General features: G+C 33.0%; 2 protein-coding genes across 3 annotated transcripts in view; one reads left to right on the forward strand and one right to left on the reverse strand.

Annotated features, from left to right (window-relative positions):
• The window catches only part of Bbip1 (BBSome interacting protein 1), a gene marked incomplete in the record, with an annotated part of 12,415 nt that extends 11,520 nt beyond the window's left edge, over positions 1–895 (forward strand). Inside the window, 1 exon segment of the mRNA XM_005403735.2 lies at positions 235–895.
• A 66-nt stretch (positions 896–961) lies between these two features.
• Pdcd4 (programmed cell death 4 (neoplastic transformation inhibitor)) overlaps positions 962–23,468 on the reverse strand; it is a 22,867-nt gene continuing 360 nt past the window's right edge. The window contains exons 2-13 of one of the 2 annotated variants that reach the window (XM_005403745.2): positions 21,894–21,955; positions 19,937–20,047; positions 15,542–15,844; positions 13,558–13,652; positions 11,772–11,885; positions 9,223–9,444; positions 7,694–7,791; positions 6,695–6,809; positions 4,116–4,223; positions 3,764–3,874; positions 3,008–3,147; positions 962–1,126 (exon numbers count right to left, since the gene is read on the reverse strand). In XM_005403745.2, the coding sequence (XP_005403802.1) occupies positions 1,066–1,126; positions 3,008–3,147; positions 3,764–3,874; positions 4,116–4,223; positions 6,695–6,809; positions 7,694–7,791; positions 9,223–9,444; positions 11,772–11,885; positions 13,558–13,652; positions 15,542–15,844; positions 19,937–19,979 (1,410 nt within the window). In that variant the 5' untranslated portion in view covers positions 19,980–20,047; positions 21,894–21,955 and the 3' untranslated portion in view covers positions 962–1,065. The remainder of the gene's footprint in view (positions 1,127–3,007; positions 3,148–3,763; positions 3,875–4,115; positions 4,224–6,694; positions 6,810–7,693; positions 7,792–9,222; positions 9,445–11,771; positions 11,886–13,557; positions 13,653–15,541; positions 15,845–19,936; positions 20,048–21,893; positions 21,956–23,468) is intronic. The other variant, XM_005403747.2, reaches the window with a different exon arrangement.

Genomic DNA, 23,468 nt, shown 5'->3' on the forward strand with positions numbered 1-23,468 from the left:
TTCGCCTGGTGAATTTTCCCTCCATGAAAGCTATTTTCAGACATATCAGGTTGATCATTTGTAATTCACTTTGCATGAGTAATCATCTTTCCCAAGCTTCCAAAAACAATCTTAACAGTAAATCAGCTTCTTTTTCTGCACTTTGCCAAGATGTTGGGGGCTGGGGATTTAGCTCAGTGGTACAGCGCCTGCCTGGCAAGTGCAAGGTCGTGAGTTTGGTTCCCGGAACCGAAGAAAAAAAAATAAAATAAAAAAAAAAATGTCCTTTATATAATTTAAGTGCTATATGAAATTTAAGTTTTGTGTTTTGCTTTTTGCCATGCTGAGTATGGTTCCTAGGGCCTAATACCATGCTAAGGAAGAAATTAAAGAGGTTTTTGAAAGACTGCAAATAAGTGTACTCCCAATAAAGAATCACCACTGCTTCACATGTTTTATTTTGTTGTACATTCTTACAGAACCAGGTTCATTTTTCCAGTTTTGTAGAAAAATAGATGTTCCAGCCACCATTTACTTAACTGTCTAGTCTTTAAAAGACCAATCAATATGTTCCCTGGAAAGACGACTAAGTCTCATGACTCATTTTTTAGAAATTCTTTAAGACAAAAAAAAAACTTTTTTTTTTTTTTTTACTCCCAAAGCACAGTATTTCAACAGCAGCAGCCAACATGGGGTTTAGCAGCTTAACTTTACCCCCTAAATAAAGCTTTGTATAAACCAGTGATTTTACTACAAAAAACACTGTCCTTAAAAGAAAGGAGTGGCAGTCAGACATCAATGCAAAACTTGGAATGATTAGGTCATAAACATGGCACTTACAAAAGGTAGCTTATTAGAATATTCCACTTAAGTGGTTATTTTTCTCTTTCCTTTCTACCCTCAAAAAAAAAAAAAAAGAAAAAAGAAAACTTCCTTTTAAAAATTCCCCTTAAAATTTATAAAATTTCAGAAAAGCCTTGTACCCAAAACAAGTGCTAAAATTAAAAAAAAAAAAAACTGTGCTAACAACTCTTACAATTCAGATATATATTTTTATAATGCCTAAGACTGCAAGAGTTGTTATATTCAGTAGCTTTCTGGTTTAAGGCGACCTCCATCTCCTTCACTTACAAAACGCTTTCTGCCCCTGTAATGAAAGCACAAACATATGAAAACAAATTCTCATTATATTCAATTAAGTTAAAAGCTTGGCAATTTTTGGTTATACAGTTGGATTTGAAAGCTTTTAAGAAAATAATAAGCATGTCTTAATATTTTGAAAAAGACATTTTTTTCTAGTATATCCTAGCAAAAAAATGTCAAATGAACAGGAAATCTGATCAATTTTTTTTAAATAAAAGCTTAATTACTAAAATACATGTATTATCTTATTGGAGTTATGTTAAATGTTAAAACAGAAAACTAAGACATTGGGTTTAGGGTTTAATATTCATTTCTACCATATCACTGTTTGAAAGTTACATAATAAGTCACAATGGAAACACTAACATGAGAATTATGCAAACTAGAACTGTGATAGGTTCCAGTTTGATAAGTTCCATATTTGACAATTTTTAAAATTTTTACCAGCTATAGAAAAGCCATTAACTGCATGTAGAAACATAATCCAGAATACAGTTAATTCTAGCCTGTGTCCTATTTTGGGATTTTTACTATTTCAGACTGAAAAAGCCCTCCCCGAGAGGGGGAGTGTAGTATCTCCCTCTAGATATCTAGAGTGTAACCACAGTCTAGATACTACAGGTAGCAGCAAGAGCCCAGGGAAAACAGAGGTGGTACAGAATTATCCCTTAATATCTGATGGACCTCACCCAAACAAGCAAAACCATCTATGACAAAAATCAAAGTTGTCTGATGTACACTGAAAATTTAGGTGTCCCCTCATATGACCCTCAAAAATAAAGCCACAATAGAAATCATCAGACTTTCAAACAGAAGCTGAAAAACTTAAAAAGCAACACCAAAGATACCCCCTTTCAAACTCACTATGGCAAAGTGGAAACCACCTACATTTTCTTGAATATAAAGGCTTTGAAACCAGGTAAGGAATGAAGCTATCAACAGCAAGAAGCCTTGCAAAACACGAGATGTTTTACTAATAAATACATTTGGCACATCAATACATAACAGTGTCATCACCAAGCCAAGGTCTACATTTCCAAACATTTCTATCAAAGCCATTAAACCATTTTCCACTATTTTCCTTCAGTCTTAATGGCTTCTAAACTTTGTAGAGCATCAGGAATCCTACCAAGAAATATTTTGAGAGACTTAACTTTCACAATGCAGTTAAATAAAAATACTCAAAGCTTAAAATTTTTTTCAGAATTAAAAAAAAAAATCACAAAAAAAGTTCATAAACTAAAGCAAATTTTAACTGTTTATCCCTATTACATTATAAGAATTATTACATTGTAAGAATTATCAACAAAAACCCTTACCAACTCAAGTGTTACATCCTAGTAGTACAAGTAATTACCTCCAAAAAAAAGCATCCTTTATGTATGTCCATTTACACATACTTTCTAATAGCCAAATTCTTCATCATATGAGGAAATGAAGCTACAGAGTATGGAAAAAGATTCTAGGATCTTTGAAGCCTGAAAAAATCTGCATTCATACTTGACCTCTACCATGTGTGAACTTAGAAAAAGTACATTAAACCCCATAAACTTCAGTTTTCTCATCTTACTTGTGATTAATACCTACTCTGAAGTAACACTGAAACTACTTAAACAGAGCCTGTACACAGAACTACTGCACAAAGTTAATTGCCTTAAAATGAACTGGAGCTTCATGAGGTAGTCCTGTATACATCTACTAGGGAGCAAAACAAGCTTCACTCAATGTTTCTCCATAAACTCAAAACAGATGATTCTCACTCTAGTCACATCAGGGAAGACACAGTATTTTTCTTACAGCTGGAATAACAGAAAACTATATAGCATAGCCTTCCTAAGTATCTCATCCAGTATTACAGACTGAGAAAGTACTATTTAATAAGTACCTTGAAGGACAAAGATCTCTGAGTTGTTTGGAAATTATTCCGGCCTGAAAACATTCTTCTACAAATCTCTCAAGCACAGAGTATGAATGTGGGACATCCAGATTAATGTCAGGAATTTCATTGTAAATTCTCTCATAACCCTAAAGCAATGAAATTATACACAGAATTGTTAGCCTATATAAAATATATACCATAAAATAATCCATCATTACAACAGTCACCTATATTTAAGGTTAAATGTTTGTTATGTTCAAACAAATCAGATCTGAGCCCTTAAAAAGTACAGAAGTAGATCTATTATAAAATGTTTTCTTTAAAACTTTCAAAGCAGCTGCAGGCCAACATCAGATATCAGGCAAATTCCTCATCTACTTCTCTACACTTACTACCTTTTTAAAACTACAAGGCAAATGTCATACATCATTTCAACAATATGTAGCATTTTAAATATGAAACAAGTATCATTCGTTAAAGACTGGTATTTTTCTCTACATATATAACTTCAAAACTGAACCCCTGAAGTACAACACATTTTTAAAAATAGGCCAAAAAAAAAAAATTCCTGCAACGTTTCTTTCTGAGAAATGATTGCAAGAGTTTCAAACATCAAACACTACCATAAAGAAAACAAACAAAACCTACAGACAAGAATATTAAACATACCTAAAAGAAACTTTCCTTGACAACTCAAAATGTTTATTTAATAAATATTTACAGTGTAAGCCTCAAAATTGCTCAAAATAATGTTATACTTACTCTTTTCATTTGATCTACAGTAATGGTAGAAGATTTCCAAAGGGATTTTAACAAATCCAAAATCATCTTAAATGCACTTTCTCCAGTTGATTCTAAAACCATTATAATAGCCTAAAAATTGAATGAAAGAATAATTCATAAAATAATCTGCTCCTACAAATGTATCAAATTTTTCCTCTAATACTGAGAATGATTACATACCAAACAATGATTACATAATTTTACAATGATTATCATTTAAAAATCATTTTCTTAATATTTTTCAAAAAAAAGTTACTAAAAAAGCATTAATTCACTAGGGTACAATAAGAAACATTTAAAAAATTTCTTTGGCATGGCAAAATAATCTTACTTCATATACAAGTTCATGGTGAAAATGAGGTACTTCCAAGTCCTTAAGGCAATGCTCAGCTTCCGATATGTCTCCAGAGAGTAAATACTCTTTCAGCAGCATATCAATCTTTAGATCACAAAGTTGAAATATATTAGAATGTGTTTTTAAGTGCTTGCCTAAAGAATTATTTACAGCAGTGATGGCGAACCTTTTAGAGTATTCAATGATACAAATAGCCTGCTGCCGCACGCATGCTATTAGTTCACCACTACTTACTTAACATTCATTTCAATATATTACACAATGAAATATAGCAAGTCTCAGTCATATCAGAACAGCCTTTGACATGGAACTAACATGAAAGACCTTTTTTTCGTAATTAAGTAAATTTAAAACTTTTAAATGGGACATAATCATAGGGCAGATGCAGTGATTCAGTGTGCCTGAATAGTCACCAAGATCTACAAGCAGATTTACAATATACATGTCTTGGATTGTGACAGTAATGCTTCAGTACTTCAGACTGAAAATAAGGGATTTGTAAATACCACTAGAGGGCACTAACTGAAAGTCTGATACGAATTTTTAAAGTGGCAAAAAAATAATTCTTTTCTATCAAGATCATCTTAAAAATGCAATAGAAGTCAGAAATTAGAGATGACAATGTGGCATTACTAAATAGGGCTAGGATTTCCATATAGTTTCTCTTATCTACAATTGTAGATTTGAACCCCATTATGTAAAACTGTTTATCAATAATTCAGCTTCCAGTTATGGATACAAGTCTGACTTTCCCACTCAAATCTGTACAGTAACATCTATGGCTCTGGAAAACAAGTGGGAAATTTTTCAGCTAAAGACCTTCAATCAGGAATGTTTTTCCCCATAAAGTGCCTGTAGAATCACTTTTGTATTTAGTGGATACTCAATGCTGGCTTATTAAATAAAATAGTATAATACTTAAGTATCCTCTACCCCCAACTTATTGGGGATGCATTCATAAAAAGTAAAATTTAATCACTGGAATACATCCTGACGAATAATTCCTATTATCATGATTTAATAAAGTAAATTTAAAGTACTGCAATAGAATATTCATAATTTATAATTACAAATTACAGTATTGCCTCGGTTCACAAACTTAATTCTTTCCACAATTTTGGTCACAAACTGAACTGGACAAGAACAGAATCAAATTTCCCCATAAGGTCAACAGTGACTATAACCACTGAATATGATTCAGTTCTCATCCAATTCAGTTTGTGATCCAGACCTTGGAAAGAATTAAGTTCATGAGCCTTGGATCATGAATTGTTGTGTTGTTATTTAAGTGATATTAGTTTGTTATAAAAATAGAATGTTGCCCATCAAATGCCATGCATTTTGAGAATAAATTACAACAGCATGTAAATATGTATAAAAATCTTTGCCCAACCTTTCCTTCCATGTAAATGAATATCCACATAATCTCAACTTCAAACTCACATTGTATACTGGTAGTTTTATTTCAATTTTGATCTTGTCTGTTTTTGTACTGAGAGGTAATTCACATACCATAAAGCAGTCTGCAATCTCTCAAAATACTTTTGGGAGTAGTACCATCTTGATCTTAAGTTTCTAATCCATAAATATAGGATCCTTTTCTCTCTAGGTCTTTGATTTGACAATGTTTTGGATTTTTCAAGTATAACATTTGCATTTCTTTGGTTAATTTCTTAGTGTTTTATTTTTGATGCTACTGTAAATCCAAGTGTTATTATTTTAGATCATTATTGTTACTGCACAGATATAGAATTTTTATACTGATTTTGTATCTTGCAACCTTGTCAAATTAATTATTAGTTGATAGTTTAACTTTGGTTTTTTGAGTTATTTTGTGCATTCATTTGTATTTTCTGCCTACAGATCATATCATCTGAAAATACAGCTTGTTTTATTTCTTCCTTTCCAATCTGGATACTCATTTCTTTTTCTTGCCTAACTGTGTAGGCATCTTAGCTATTTTTATATTTCAATTTTTCTTTTTTTTTCTGTATCTGTTTTTTTAAAAACAGATTGTAATTGTGACACTGCAAACACCAACATAATTTTTGACCTGAGACTATCCAATTTCAAATTGCTCATATAAAGACATATTTTACTAAAATCTTATTTTAACAGTACACATATAAAAATTTTTAAACACTAATGTAAGAAAGATTTCAGGGATTCCTTAGAAATTCATAGAGAGTCTTTTTGGGTTGTTGGGTTGTATTGTTTTATTCTGTTTTGTTTAAAACACCACTATGTAGTCCAAGTCAGCCTTAATCTTAGTATGTAGCTTAGGCTGGTCTCAAACTCTCCACATTCCTGCCCCAGCCCTTGAAGGGCTGGGATTACAGGGCATGCACCACCTCACCTGGTGACAGTCCCTAAGTATTCATGAAAGCCATTTTAACAGTCTTATTTGTAAGTCACAGAGAAAGAAAAAAATTAACTACACCTAATTATTGTACAACTTGTAGCAAAATAGTATAAACTAAAAATAAATGAATTACCGTATTTTTCTCTCACAGAAATATGTGTAAATTAAGTTAAAAACAATACTCAAAAGGTACCTCTTTAACAAGGTGATTGACAGACTGCTGTCCACCTCCAGAGCCCCACACACTATCTTTACGCCTCCCAACTTTAGACATACTCAGCAATACAGTTGCCTTATCCAGAGCAGCCCTATAAAAACAGAAAAGCCAAGTTTAATTTTAACACCTAGACACGCCTGAATTTTACTAAATTATAAATAAAACTGATAAAGTCCCATATGTACTGAAAACTTCCATAAATATAAAAGAAATATAAAATTCAAAACATCATAAAAAATATTTTCCCAACTAAAAAGTAGAAAGCAAAAAGAAGTTGATTCTTATTAGTAGTCTTATGCTCTATTACTTCCATTTTTGGTCAAGAAAAATCCAAAGATATTAAAAAGTAATTATCTACACAAAGAACATTTCATATATATAACTGATTTTTACCTAGATCCATGCCTCTCCAGAGAGACCTTTACTATGACTTTAAGTAGCCCCAGGAAATTAACTCAATATGTAGCCTAAGACATGGCTAAGTTCAAATCTAAATATCTATGAAGAAAAACCATATAGTGTAAATCCCAAACGTCATATTGAGTTTAAGATGAATTATACCAAAGAATAAGTATGAAAGATGATTTTTCTAATGAAGAAAAAACTTATAAGCAGATGAAACAAAAATAAAATTGTGAATGAGACTTCTATGTTGCTATCCATCTTAACAGAATATTCAGTAATTTCAAAACCTAAAATACCTTAAAGAACATTCTATAGCCAATTCTTTCATTTTATAAATAAGGAAACAGAAGCCCAGGGAAGGGTTGCTTGTCATGACAGTAACTAATAGGTTAACTAAACCCAGAACTCTGTCCTCTTCCAGTTGTTTCACGTCAATAATCTTTCAATTTTAACAGTGGAGAATACAGACAAGTGACAGATGTCCATAACATATAATTAATAAGTGACATTTCAATAGGATCCTGTAGAATTTCTCCCTATTTTGAAATTCTAAGTAGGAAAATTACTTACCTAGCCTGTACACAATCTACAGTTCCTTTGTAACTGTCAATATAGGTATTACACAAAATTCCATCTCCAACAGCTCTAGCAATAAATTGGCCAACCAACTATAATAAGAAAGAAAGAGAGCCTTATAAAAAAATCTAAAACAAACCTTTAGTACAGTACAATTTCTAAACACACAAATGATGAAGACTAGGTGAACTGCATAGTCAGTACCTAAAAGATACGTTGGAATATTCAAAACACGATTTAACACCCATGAATTTTTTGTTTTATTTTGGTTTTATTTTGGTTTTCTTTTGAGACAAGGTCTCACTATGTAAGTTCAGGCTGGCCTTGAACTCACTATGTAGCCTAGGCTGACCTCAAACTCACAGTGATCCTCCTGCCTTAGCCTCTCCAGTGCTAGGATTACAGGCGTGCACCACCATGCCCAGCAACACCTGTGAATTATGCTTGGAATGTGCTCCCACATCTTAACCTGTACCATTTGAGTTGGGGCCACATGTGTTTTGCTCTCTACTGAATCTCCAAAGCCTTACACACTGCCTGAGACTTAATATATGATCAAAATCATTTGTTAAAAGTGAATGACTTAACATCAAGAGAAACCTCTTTTGTAAAAAAGAAAGTAACACTTAAAGTAGGTTTTCTCAAAAAACTAGCTAAAAGAATTTATCCTATGAAGAAAAGCTATGTAGAAATATTTATTTGAAAATATGTTAACAGCATTAGTTATAATAATAACTGAAATAGCTTCAATGTCCAATAATAAAGTTAGGTTAAACAGTACATACATGAGAAGGTACACATGTCATATGATTTCATTTCTAACTACATAAAAACATAAGCCATGTATTGATAATCAAAAATAGAATGAAAAACTTACTGTCAAAATCTTAACTGATTGTTTTTGCTAGCCTGTCTTCCTTTTTGGCTTTTTGCAAATGCATTAGTTTAGAGGGGGAAAAAAGTCCACTTGTGAGTCACAACTCCATACTTGAGACAGACTACTATCACTCACAGGAAAGCGTGACAGAAACAGCATTGGGAATAACCTATGAATACTCTACTTCTAAAGTATTATTTTTTTAAACTTTGATAATTAAATAGCAATACACATTTTCAAAGTTACAAATGGAAACAGTACTCATGACTATTTAATAGTAAAAATTAGTTAAGCAAATCACAACCTAAATTTTTAGAACATGGTACTAGCTAATAAAAAGTTTACATAAGAGAATACACAGCAAAAATATTAAATATATACACATAAAAACATAAAAGCTATATATAGTATGTGAGAAAAAGTAAGCTATAAAACTGAATTTATGGTCTCACAAGGACTATTTTAAAAAAGCACAACAGCTAGGACAAATACACCAAAGTGTTAGGGAGCTGTTTTTGTATGATTAGACATGTGACCTATTTTTTCTATAAAATTCCCACTACTAAAATTCACTAGGAGCTCATATAGTGGTACAGTTTTAAGTGGGAAGGGGGAAGGTAATGATTGAAAAGAAGATGATACAGACCTGCGGTGCTCTAGGGGTATCCAACGCTAATTCAGGTAGGTCTTTCAACAACTTGTCAAATGATTTCTCCACATCATTTGTGCTCATTACTGTCCCACAGAGGTCAGAAAGAAGCTTTGATGTCATTTCTCTGTGACTAGCCTTTCCCTCCAACGCTAAGGACACTGCTAACACTGGTACGCCACTCTTCATTTCACCAAGATTTAAATCTTTTAGCATTTCCTATTCAAAAGAATAAACTCTTTTATTTTAAGAAGTATGTCACTTCCTATAGTTCAACACAACTTTATTTTTGGAAAACAAAGCTTTTGTCTACATATCTTTACCACTCTCCCTCTTTAGAAATAATCAGAGAAGCAGTCATACTTAGTGGAATAGGATAAATAATGCTGCTTTGTCAAGCTTTACCTGAGCATAACTAAATTCAAGAATATAAATTATAATGAAAATAGTTTACTGAACTACATAATATTACTCAGCTTAGTGTTAGTTAACTAACCCTCCACTTTGCAATCTATTATTTCTAAGAATATTGTTAGATGAGCACTTGTGGAAAAATTCAATGTATAGTATCATAAGCTATTTATGTATTTTGCTGTTCTATACTCTACTGTTCATATACTCCACTGTCCTCCACTTGAAACAAAAATTTGTAATTTCATGTTAAGTTTAAAAAGATACCCTGTAACAAAAACATTAAAAATAGCACAGATACAGATTAAATGAAGGATGATGTATATCTACAAATGGAATGTTATATAGCCACAAAAAAGATGCAATTCTTTTGTTCTGATATATTTCCACAATATAAAATGAAGCAATTTGCACTAAAAAAAAAGAGATCTCAAACTATTTTAAGTGGGATTAGCAGTATGTTAGGATAAAGTCAAATATTTCTATTAAAAATATAGCAGCAGCTAATACCACTTACAATGAATGGGTCAAGCGTTACAGCTACTTTGTATTACCTTATTTAACTCTCAGTGTAATTATCACTCCCACATACTCAAAGCACAAACAAACTAGGGACTACCTGAGGGCATCCAAGAATAGCCGCACAACTACAAGAGGAATACAGGCAGTCAATAGAACCCTTAAGGTTAAGTTCTAATTCACTTACTCAAGAGTATCTCCCATTTTTATTTTGAAACAGGGTCTCACTAAGCCACTAAGTTGCTCAGACAGGATTCGAACTTGGAATCCTACTGCCTCAACCTCCCAGAGTGCTGGAATTATAGGAGTGTACCACTACACTGAGGTTCCTTAGAATTTTTAAATCATGATACACTAACCACCTAAACAGGTGTCCTTGTTAGTAATCTCTTCCCACAGCATTTCATCTTCAACTGCACTAAACAACTAACTCACTACTTCTAAGCATAATACTCCACTTTCCTAGAAAACCACCTTCAACCACCTTTCCTGGAAAACTCCTAACCATCGTTCAGATGGCCAGAATCACTTCCTTTTACTGCTCTCAATTATACGCCTCAACAACCGCCTGCTCACAGAATTACTCAGGTAATCACACTATATACAAATGGTGTAGTCAAATACCTAGATTTCAACAGTCCCTGCCTTCATAGGATTTACATTTAATATGTTCCTCCGTGACCAAATGTTTCATCTTATATTTAAGTCTGTTTACACTTCACTGAGCATTAAAGGGGTACAAATCACCCACTTCAAATTCTTCCATGTGGTATTTACTAAACAAATATTTGTGTTATACTGAAATTCTACAAATTCAAAGATACCAAACCTCATGGTAACAGAATCTAAATTATAAATCTTCAATTGTATATTAACCCAGAAATGCTAATGAAACTAATAATTTTTTACTTCTACATTTACTTTATGAACAGTTTATAATAAACACATTAAATGTTCGCAAAGTACATTTCAAAAATACTTAAATTTATTCTCTTGTTGCTGTATACATTATTTTTTTGAATCTTTGTATTGGTGTTCTTTATTTTTTGGACTAAGTACAAAGATAAATTTTAACCTATTCCCAAACACTAAAATAAATGTCAAAAAAATACAAGTAGGAAATCTGAACTGAGGCCCCCAAAGAGGTTTCAGAAGGTTCATACATGCCTTGAAATTGCTAAAATTATATTTTATAAATTTTAAGAACAGATGTTATACATAAAATTATAAAGCATATTGTACCACTTTTCAGAGCAGGAAAGGGCACACAGAGGATCATATCCCAAATACATAAGAAAACTTGATTAAATGTAATGAGACTTTATTCTGTTCCTTAGTTATAAATTCATTCATGCAAAAGAAAATGTTTAAATATATTCAGTGAACCACTGAGCATGGTGGCACATGCCTATAATCCCAGCACTCAGGAGGCTGAGACAGAAGTTCAAGGCCAGCCTAGGCTACAAAGTGCCAGCCTAACCTGCATAGCGAAACCCTGTCTCAAAAAGACAAAAAACAAAAACAAAAAAAAAAACTTATTCAGTGATCCAAGATCACCTGGGTAAGTGCTGCTTCTAATAACATTTTCTCTCTTATACTAGATAAATGAAACTTACCGCAACTTCATTAGTATCTCCATGCTCAAAGTATTCCTGTATAATTGGTGTCAATGTCTTCTCAAATGCCCTTTCATCCAAAGGCAAAACTACAGTTTCATAAACACAATTCTCCTGAGAGGGGAAGAAGAAAATAATTATAAATTGAAGAACAAAATATTCAGATAAATTGAAATTACATTCCAACTGGTTAGTAATCTCCATTTAGGGCAAAATAAAGATATACTACCTGCTTTAATCACTTATAGTATATATAACTACTATGTCACTGCTCTTTTATAAAATCTGGAATTTAATAAGCCAATATGTAGATTGGAACCATCAACCACAGCAAATATAAGATTTGTTTTCAATCCCCATTATCTTGTGTTAATTGTCTGTCTCTCTCAAAACTAATCTTTCAATGCCCAAAAACCTATGCCATTGTTTCTATTATATAAAGTATTTTCATTAAAACTTCACTTTCTGTCAGGCAGAATGGCCCACCTGTAGTTCCAGAACTTCAAGAAAATAGGGGAACAGAAAGAGATTAAGGCCAGCTGGGTGACAAGGTGAGGCCCATCTCAAAAAAAAAAAAAAAACAAAAACCCTCATTGTTCACAAGATGAAACAGTACCACATAAATATGTACTAATAGTATGTGTCAATTTAAAAAAAAGAAGTGGGATTCAAAGCCTTCCTGATTAGTATTATAATAAAAGTATAAAAACATCAATATCATAATGACGGGAAATCTCTAAGGAATAAACACCATTCAAATGAAATTTCAGAAAGAACATTAATGCCCACACCAAACCAGCCCTCTCTCCGCTTACAAAAAGCTCTGAAATACTTCCAAGTTATGACTGGCTTCAGTCTAACAACATGTACTTGATAGACTATAGATATTTAGCAGAGTCCACAGAATTTGAATCCCACTGTTTTTAAGTAAGTATTTTTTCATATTCTCTTAAGAAATATTTCCAAGGTACATATATACAAACAATACACTATAAAAACAACCTAACATGTATCCTGATATTTTCCCATTTAAAACTCTCAAGACTGTTTCCTACTTTACGTAAAGTCAGTTTTTAAAAAGCCAGTATCTGGTACTTGCTTGAAAATAATCCAGAACATGGTTCGGGAGGAGGACTAGTACATGAAGGTACAGGACAAAACAAGACTGCCTATGTATGAGTTAATACTTATTGGTACTGTGAAACTAGAAGATGAGTACAAGCAGGTTTGTTGTACTATTCACTTTAGGAGTCTGTCCATTAAAAAGATAAATATATTAAAAATTCATTATAAAATCTATTCAAAGTGTACATGCTTAGGATTATCCCTAGAAAAAATGCATATACGCAAAACAAAATTTATCAGTTATCATATTAAATACTATTATTAAAAAGGAACTTAACATCTATAAATCTTTTATGATATTCAAACTAACGTACTCTTCCCAACTGTCATTACTATAGAAACAACAGAATTTATTAAAAACTGATAAATACAATATTCGTAAGTGAATCTATTGAGATTTTCTTAAAATTATGTATATATTCCTATCAGTTAAGTGGATGGGCTACCTCATCTAAAATTAACCTAAAAATCCCAAAGTACTGAGGATAATGATTGAGAAATATATGCTATATATATAAATGTGTACATATGTGCATGTATCCATAGTTACTCAGTAACTATAGAGTAAAAATACATATTTGACAAATGTATGAGTTAACAACAAACGAAGTCAAAAAGTTTATCAACATTTTAAATATGAAAGAAAGTAAACCACAGATACCTGATCATCATCATAGTTAGGATCTTTCACATCAACCTCCTCCACATCATAAACCTGTCCAGGTGTACCCCAGACACCTTTGCCTCCTGCACCACCTGACAAAGTTTAGAATTGAACAAGGGGAGTTAACCTTTCACAAATTTTAATTGAAATCTGAAATAATTCTAAATGTACAAATGTTAAATAGCTAAAAACTTTTAATTTCTGTTAGTATTCTCCAATTAAAAATTGTATCTGAAAGTCCTTTTATTTAGATTACTTTTACTACAATTATTAGATTTTCTTTTATAATCTATTTCCATAAACATCAAATTGAAATACCTTATGCAGTCAAAAACCAAAAAGGCCAGTACTTTAAAGTAAAAACAAAAAAGATCAGAAAAAATCTGTATTGAGGACCCTGAGCAAAATGATACTGCACCTTAACTCTAAATTATACATTTCTTGAGCCAAGGCAAAAGAAACATGTTGGACTAATAAAATGTGGCACAAAAAACTCAAGGGCAAAACTAACGAACACTGTGACCACTATCAAATGATTTAAAGTAAAATACTCAAGATATAAAAGTACGCATTAAACTGTATCTCACGATTAGCAATACATTATAAATAATTATTATTGAAGTATTAATAGCCCTAATAACTATTTCTCTCCACCTCTACACACAAACCAACCAGTACGAGTTTAGCAATTCCAACTTGCCAAGTTTATTACATAATAATTATTTAAAAGGATCAATATATTATTTTCAAAGTACGCTTACAATGTCACAAATTTTTCTTTTTTTTTTTTTTAACTAAAATTTTACTTTGTACCTAGAGTATAATCCTTGCCATCAAAGCAAATGGGAATCTTGTAACTAGATTTCATTTTGATCCAAACAATGATTACTGAACTAGTCAAAAAAACAATTTCTGACCAACTGCTGTAATTCCAGTTTATCTGAATATTTTTTGTTTTCTCTCCCTCATAAAAATTCTGTTCTTCCATAGTCATTTTTTTTCTTTGCTTTGGCAAAAGTTCTACCTTCATTAATGGAAGATGCTAAAATTCAATAGTTCTATTTTCATCCTTTTCTCCTCATTCCAAACATTCTCCCCATTACCAGAAAAGAAATCAAGTCACTTAAATTATCAGGATCTTAATAGAGCGATAAAGTGAAACTCCCACCATTCAGAAGCTACACAGATCTTCAAATTATATCAAAAATCCTATGAAAGGCAAGCTGACAGATCCCTCATTCAACAAATTTTAAACATCTACCATATCCTAGTCACTACTGCAGGTGCTAAAGATAGAACAGTGAACATCAATCCACTCCAATATCCAAAATAAACAGAACTAAAGAGAACTCAGAACCAGATATATAAAAATGTGAAAATTTTGTCCAGATATTACCAAATATATATTCTTTTTTTTTTTTTTTTTTTTTTTTTTTGGTTTTTCTCCGGTACCGGGAACCGAACTCACGACCTTGCGCTTGCCAGGCAGGCGCTTTTGCCGCTGAGCTAAATCCCCAGCCCTATATTCATTATTTTTAACAATGGACATAACTAGATGCATTAGATAATACATTTGATGAACTTCTGGCTATCTCTTTCAAAGACAATAGATGCACAAATCAACTGAGAGACACTAGTATACACTTTGCTGGAAATAAGAGTGAAAATTCTGTCCAAGAAAACTAGGTCTCAGGCCAGGGATGTGGCTCAGCAGTAGACCACTTGCCTAGCATGTACAAGGCCCTAGGTTTAATCCTTAGCACAAGGAAAAAAAAAAAACCTAAATCTACTCAAGGAAAAAACTTAAAGTGAGATTATCTTCAAATTACTACTACTAGATTTTAAGGTATTTTGAAACTAAAAATTTAATCATACTATACAAAACCATAAAGTTTTATCATGTTTGAATTTCTTTCATTCCTAGGACAAGAACTAGACAATTTTTTGCCCATTTGTTTCTTTGTACATGGTATATACAAACCTTTCTTTGGTAGTCCTCTTCCTTTACCAGATCTAGACCGCCTATCTAGCAACCTTCCCTTTGGACTGGTTGGCACAGTTACTCCACCTCTAAGGGATTCACTTCCATTATCACTGACTGAATCGCCTCTGCCAGAGTCCCGGGATGAATTTTTCCGTAGTCGTCTTTTTGCCTTGGCATTAATTCTAGCTTCATTAATGGAGGATGCTGAAATCCAATTTCCATTTATTTCATTTCTTATTTCCTCAGTCCCAGTGTTTTCTTCATCACCAGAAAAGAGAGAGTCACTTAAATTATCAGGATCTTAAAGAGAAAAATGAAGAATATAAACTATTTTAAGTATTCTCTATTACTGAATATATACAAGGTATAGTTGTTAAATGTCGTTAGGGTAAATCACATGAAGTTACCATTTCTATAGGTCTATAACAATCACATATTGGTAGTTTCATATGGTCTAGGCCAATTAATGAAAACTAAACAGGATTACTTTTCTCATTACCCAGGGAAATGAAGCAGTCTTAATGGACAGGGTTTCCTGATTAAAAAAATATACTGTCTCATATATTTAGATAATACAATCTATGTTACTATCAACACCATACACAGGGCCAGGAATATAGCTCAGTAGAATCGTGCCTGCCTGGCAAGCATGAGGTTCTGAGCTCAATTCCCAGTACCAAAAAAAGAAAAAAAAAAAACCACCATACACAGACCTTTGTGAGGAGAGAAAGTTAAGTAACTGGAGACATTCTGACAAAAAATCTTGAAAAAAAGAAAATGAACTAGTATTTACAGAATGACTACTACTTTTTATCAGGGGTTGTCTTGGATACTTTGCTGTTTACTCACAGGTCCACAGTTAATCATTATACCAGTCATACAAACACACAAAGTAATGCTCACAGTGTTCAAACGACTTGCCACACATTCTATAATGAATTATAGTGATCATTTTAGGATTAGGGGTTATTATTAATCCAAAAGAGCCTGAAAGATCAATAGGCAATCATGTGTAACTGGGAAGCTAAATGGTTGATATTTTACTCCCTTCAAGATAAGACTTACTTTCAAAGCTATCACCTCAAAGTCCTAATTCCTCTCCCCAAACCTGACTCATATTATTGCCTATCCTCTGAAAATCGTCTAGCATACATGATGATGCATTATCTCCTGAAAGAAAACATATTTGGAGCTCCCTATCATTCTGCAGCTTAGAAAGTCATTCTTGCTTATCAAAATCCTTTTAAGATATTCCTCAGATCTTACTCCATCCATGAAAACTTTCATAATAACTCTACCCATAGCAACACTAATGCTCCATACTGCTCATTTAACACAGCACAGAAATCAGTTTGTTATCTCTTCTATAAGCAGTCTTTTAAAACAGTCATAGGAGACTGTTCAAAGGAGGAGCCATAACTAGACGCTACCTCTTTGTATCATCAGCACTCAGTACGGTAACTTCCCTACGGTTAACTAAAATGTCCACAGCAGACATGCAGATGAAAATGCCCATAAGTCGGAAAGGCTTCGGAATTAGATACCACTAGGTCAAAGTTTTGTTTGTTAGCATTAATACAAGTCAGAGCAATTCACTTAAATGCTTTGAAATAGGCCTAATTATAATGTCCATGAACTTTAACATATTTTAAGATATTTTGTAACTAAAAACTTAAAATTACCCTATAAAGAGCATGCATGTGTGGAAACCATTACAATTCTGGACAAAAGTATAAGTTAGGAACAAATATTGTGGTCATCAAAGAACGAAAAATTAAGTGGAGTTATTAGTCTCATGAGTAGTCTCCTTGGCTATAGCCTTCAAGAACCATCTCCAAACTGAAGAGATGGATTGTCTAAAACAGGCCCCACTGAAAACCCTTTTAAAGATTTTCCTATTCTCTCACAAAAAAGTATAAACCCTTTACCTTATACCTTAAGGAAGGTCATTCATGATCTTGCCCCTATTCCCCTCACCACAATCACTAATGACCATTACCACATTCAAATGGCCAAAGCTTAGATTTGATATCATAGAAGGTGGGGGATTAGTTTGGCAGAAAAACGTAGTATATATTTAAAAAAAAACAGAAAATATAAGGCAGTGACCAGCTAAGAAACCATTACAGTAATTCAGTCACAAACTGAAAAAAAGCAAGGGTAGCAACTAGAGTTAATAATGTGACACTCTTAAAAAATAAAGAGACTTTAAGTAGAACAGATTTGGGATTAAGTAAGACTGAAACAATGCCTTGCAAGTCTGAACTGATGAGAAGGTGGTGTTTTAATGGTATGTTTCAGACATTTTCATAACTAACTAGTAGTGGTAACTGTTGTATTAGTAGTACTACTACCATTTTACATCGCATATGACTGTAACTACGGAAAAATTCAAAGCTAGAGTACAGTAATGTTGACACAAAAAGGATGAACAAGGGAGTGAACATAAAGAGAGAAGCAAAAGCTTAAGGTAAAGGAGACCAAAAAAATACCTGAAAAACATATCAGATGGGTTTTTCATTAAGAGCAGACAGTTAAGAAAAACAAAGCAGGTAAATTCATTTTAACATATTTAATGTAATAATAATAATTTGAACATCCAATCAATATAAAAAATTACTGAGCTATTTCATCTTCATCTCATTTCAGACTAGCTACACTCACGTACTTTATGGTATATGGCTAATAGTTACGGTCATAATGGACTGTGGAAAAAAGCGATTACCTGTATGTGAAATATATTCTCAAACTATGTTACCACCCCTAGATAAGGACATATTACTCATGACCCTAAAAAACAGTTCTCACATAGCTATTATACATAGCAGCACAGAAATAATCACTAATTAATGCAACAATTTTTTCAACTATAATTTTCTAGCATACTTTAAATCAAAGATTTATAAATATAAAATGACAAGTTTCAACAGCAAAGTATTTGTTTAGGTCAAAGAAAATGAATGATACAAAGTTGTACACATAATGAATTAAAGTCATTAAAGGAAAAAGGTATACTATTTAATCATGAAATATCATTAGGTCAAAAATAAATAAAAGCACACTAATTAAAAAAACAAATGTTATATAATTACTAAATTTTTTTTTAATGAGAAAGAGACCAAGAGATGGAGGGTAGGGGAAGGGGCAGGGAACATGAAAAGAATTAAGATGTGTTATGTACCAACTCCCCATGATGAATGTAATTACTACACACTGCAAACCTATGCTAATAAAAATTTAAAAGTATCTAAATATTTAATGTCCTGTATTTTTCAATTACTATGGTTAACTTCCCCGTTCCATAGTAGTGCTAAAAATATTTAAAACTACAGACTAATAGATTGTTAGAACAGAAGCCTGTCATTTTCACAAAATCCTGTATTATGTTCTGGCTTGCGACTGATCTGCATGATTTTGTACTTAAGTCTAATTCAGGAAGGAAGGGACCACAATTTTTTTCTTTTTTCTTTACTCAAAGAATATCAGAATCAGATTCCAGTTCACTGAAGTACACTTGGAGTGTACTGTTTGTAAGCATAAATTATTATTTGAATAAACATAAACTACAAAGAAACAAATATATATATATATATATTTACAACTACAGAAATAGAAAGCTTTGTATATTAGTAAAATTAGTAAGCAAAGAATCATCTAAACTATACCAATACGAAAAGTTCTCACTATTCATATATTGTAAAACCCTAATTGACTCTTTGGGAAGATTATTTTGAAAACTAAACAGTAAATATATTTTAAGTTGTCTTGACACCAGACATGGTAGCGCACACCTGTAATCCTAGCACTGGGGAGGCTGAGGCAGGAGGACTGCCATGAGTTCAAGGCCAGCCTGGGCTACAAAGCAAGTTTAAGGACAGCCTGAGCTGCATAGGGAAATCCTGTCTCAAAAGACAAAAAAAGAAACAAGAAAGTTTTGGTTATCTTAAGTTACTCAACATTTGGTCATCTATTCCACAAAACATGTATATATTCTATATTAATGTGGTATGAAAGCACCATGGGAAAATAGCATATGTAACTTATAAAATATGAATTGTTAGGAAAGCTATCAAAGAAACCATTATAGGTTATATTATAGAAATTACTAGCCTATGTGAAAATATCAGTAAGTATGCTATCTTTGTGTACTTTATAGTACATATGTTATAATAATGGCAAGTAAAAATATACAGAATATGTAAAGGTAGAAAAACAAGGGCATGTGATGAATTCAAATGAAAATAAGAACTACAAACTTGACTTTAAACATGGCCTGTTTTCCTATAACATGAATGAAGATGGGATGTAGAGAAAATTTTACTATCATGTTTTCATAAACTACAGAAGGATATGAAGCTTGCTCACAAGACAGAGGGTTCAAAATATATTTACCTGTGGGGTTCACATTCAGTATCTGCTCACTTTCTATTTCCATTGTTCCTTAATTTCACTTGCACTGATTAAACAAGTTACCAAAAGGAAGTCTTCCGCCAGAATCTATTTCTTAAAAGAAAAACACAAAATGTGTTAACATTTTCTAAACTGATTAAAGACAATTATAGTCATCCCAAAAAACACATAATTTCATTTTTTAACAAGTTATCATTCAAAGGTAGCTTAACCTAATTAACATTTGGTTCCTATTTTCTTGACAAGTCTGAGTCAAAGGGAAAAAAAACCCAAAACCTAAAAAACCCCAAAGGAATTCAGTACGTACTAATGCATCCCTTTAATTTAGATTAAAGATATGTTTGCTACATACGTTTACTTCAAGTTAAGAAAATACAGATATAGAAGATGTACCTGCCATTTCACTATCTAGGTGCTTATACTTCATTCTGTAAGCTGAGATTAAGAGAAATTTTTAAATCAGCTTTTTCTGTAATGACTCTATTATTCTTATGATAAGAAAAATCTCTTCTTTTAAAAAAAATCTAACATGTCTCAGAAAGGAATAAGTACAGCTGCACAGATCTCCATACTGTAGACTTCAATTTCAAAATGACTTAAAAATTACTACAAGATTTTGATAATTACCACTTATTTACATAAGTGAGTGACACAGATCTAATGTTATTTAAAAGGACTATCAAAATAGTTTCATGGAAATATATTTTTAAATATATTACTAGAAAATATAACCAAATAAGATGTCACAATTTCTCTGGAAAAATTGTTTAAATAGTGGACTAGACTACTTAAGTATTTTATCTGTTTAAGAGGTAAAGCTTATTCGCTCTAAGTCCTTGCAGTCAGTTACAATCATCTCATTAGCAGTGTGCTCATCTTTTGAGACATAAAATACACAAATTAGTGAAAATGCCTAATAAACTACAGAAAATTATTTTTCAAACAGTATATCCTATAGTTAGATGTCATTTTAGAATAAAATTATATACATGTATATGTATATATATACAGCCTCCTGAGACTCAAAGATGAAACTGACCTTCAGATTTCTCAATATAGATTACTATTTGCTAAAATCATGTTAAGTTTACATTGCTTTTCTGCAAAAAAGTATCAGTTTGTGTATCAAAACCAAAAACTAGTGGTAAAGACACAGCATTAGACTATAATAAAATGGTACATTGCTTCAGAAACTTAGAAAATGGTAAGATCATTCTCTTAATTCTATATAGAGTAAACCGACATGTGAGTCTATATAACTTTTCAATAATTGCAAACTCTGCACTTAAGAAAAATGAATCTTAAAATATGTAAATATTCACACAGATATATGAACATAGTCTGCATATCCAAACATTTACTATCCTCCATAGCTGAAAATGTTTTATTTCAGTGCATAAATGATGTATGTTCCAGGAAAGGGATAATGTGTCATGATACATGTTTGAGTTTTTTAAACTACAGTTACATTTAAGTCTTTTTCTATTCTTGATACAAATTGAGAGAATATTTTCTACAGAATCTAATAAAGAAAAAGATTATAACTGATATTTATAAAACCCTTTATAGCTCAAACTGATTTTTATACCCATTATTTCATGTACCCCACAGGATAGTCTTAAAGTAGATACTCCAATTTGCTTACAATTAAACAGATCAGAGAGGGTAAGTGATTTGTCCAAGTTGGAACAGCTACTTAGTGGGAGAAACAGTACTAGAATCCAGAGCTTGTAAACTCAGTATAAGATTTTATAATATCCTACAGCAAAATTCTTTTAGGTTAACAGAAAGAAGGTTATTAAAACAGACTTTTATTGCTATGTCAAAATTTTAAAATATTGCTTTCCAGACACTAAAAATAATTATTTTAAAGTATTATACAAAATACATTCAGTTGGGCAAAGAAAATTATCAGGTAATGACTAGCATGATAACTTACTATATTTGTTTTTCAAATAAGCATAACAAAAGACTCGTCCCGGGTCTTTAGACAATGTTAACCTGATGAAGAAAAGAACTTGGTCACACTTCATAGCAACGAAGACATTTTAATGTTCCATGTTCCATATCTTCACTCTCTTCAAAATGGGCTTGTTTCCAATTTAACAATCCATAAAATTCTTACCCCAAACCTAAAAATCCTACCCCAGTTCCTCCATACCAATCTGTAAAAATTAATTTTCAATGAGAAAATAACCACACATATAAGTTAGAAAAAAATAAGTCTGAAGTTAAACAGTGCTGTTTTTTTTCCCAGAAATATACTTCATAAATTACTCTGACACTTTTTAAAACCTAAGCTTAGACCACACTTCAAAATTACTTATATTCATTCTTGGGCTACAATCATACTAATTAGCAACTTACAATCAGCTAAAAGCACACTAGCACCATAATGAAAAAATAGAAAATTATACAAGCAGCATCTTTGCAGTTCTAACAATTATTTCTTTCCTTCAGGTTACTGCTACAGGAAAACCAATCATGCAATTGTAATTCAAAATGCTTACTGAGAAAAATAAATGAATAAATAAATTCTCTCTCTCTCTATATATATATATATACATACACACAGTTAAGACAGTTATACTAGTAATTGCTATTAATTCATTGAAGAGAAAGTTTTATGCCTATATTGTTTGATCAATTTTTCATACTTGTATCTTTTAATATGAGCAACTGCTTTGAAGATAATACGCAATGTACTAACCATTGTTACTCTCCTACAAGCTTGTTTAAATTTTATGTCATTATTTTTTCTTTTCTTTAAAAAAAAAAAAAATTTTAAAAATGCTTACTGAAATGGGAAGGAGCTTAATGACCCTGTAACGAAACGTTGAAAGCAGAAATACCAATATGTAAATGGAGAAGGTAACTGCAAGGTTTCTTTTCTTAAAAGCATATGCTGGCTTTCCAAAAAGCCCAAAATTAACAGGAATGCCAAGCCGTCCAAACTCGCAGTAAACACACACACTGAAAACGGTCGCTCGCCTTTCCGCACACACACCCCGCCGCATCCGCGAGCGCGACGCTGGCCGGGGCCGGCTCGCAGGGCGAGGGGCGCCCACTGCGGCCCGGCTGCGACGCCCCGCCGCACCCCTCCGCGCCCCTCACAGTCCCCGGGGGGCGCGCGTTGCAGAGAGGGAGCGCCCTCCCTGTCTTTTGTTTTCTCTAGACTGTATTTTATTTAAAATTTTCGAAGCCCTCCGCCCGAGGCTGGCGCAGAGACACGTGTCCGTCCCCCCGCCCCGCTGTCGCCCCCGGAGGCGCCGGGCCGCGGTGGGGGATGGGCTGCCGGGGGGGGGGGCTCCCGGGGACCCCAAGGGGCGCGGGGGGCGCAGACCTTTCCCGCGGGATCCCGTCCCGCAGGCAACGCTGCCCATCGCCCTGCCCCGTACAAACTCCGCGGACGTGGGGGCGACCTGAGCGCCCCGCTAAGCGAAGAGGGGGCCCGGGGTCGGGCGGACTCGCTCCCCGGCCTGGCCCACGGGGAGGGCCCCCGCGCCGCCGGAGC

This window comes from Chinchilla lanigera, unplaced genomic scaffold (assembly GCF_000276665.1).
Source record: "Chinchilla lanigera isolate Chin_1 unplaced genomic scaffold, ChiLan1.0 scaffold00084, whole genome shotgun sequence".
NCBI classification, from domain to species: Eukaryota; Metazoa; Chordata; class Mammalia; order Rodentia; family Chinchillidae; genus Chinchilla; species Chinchilla lanigera.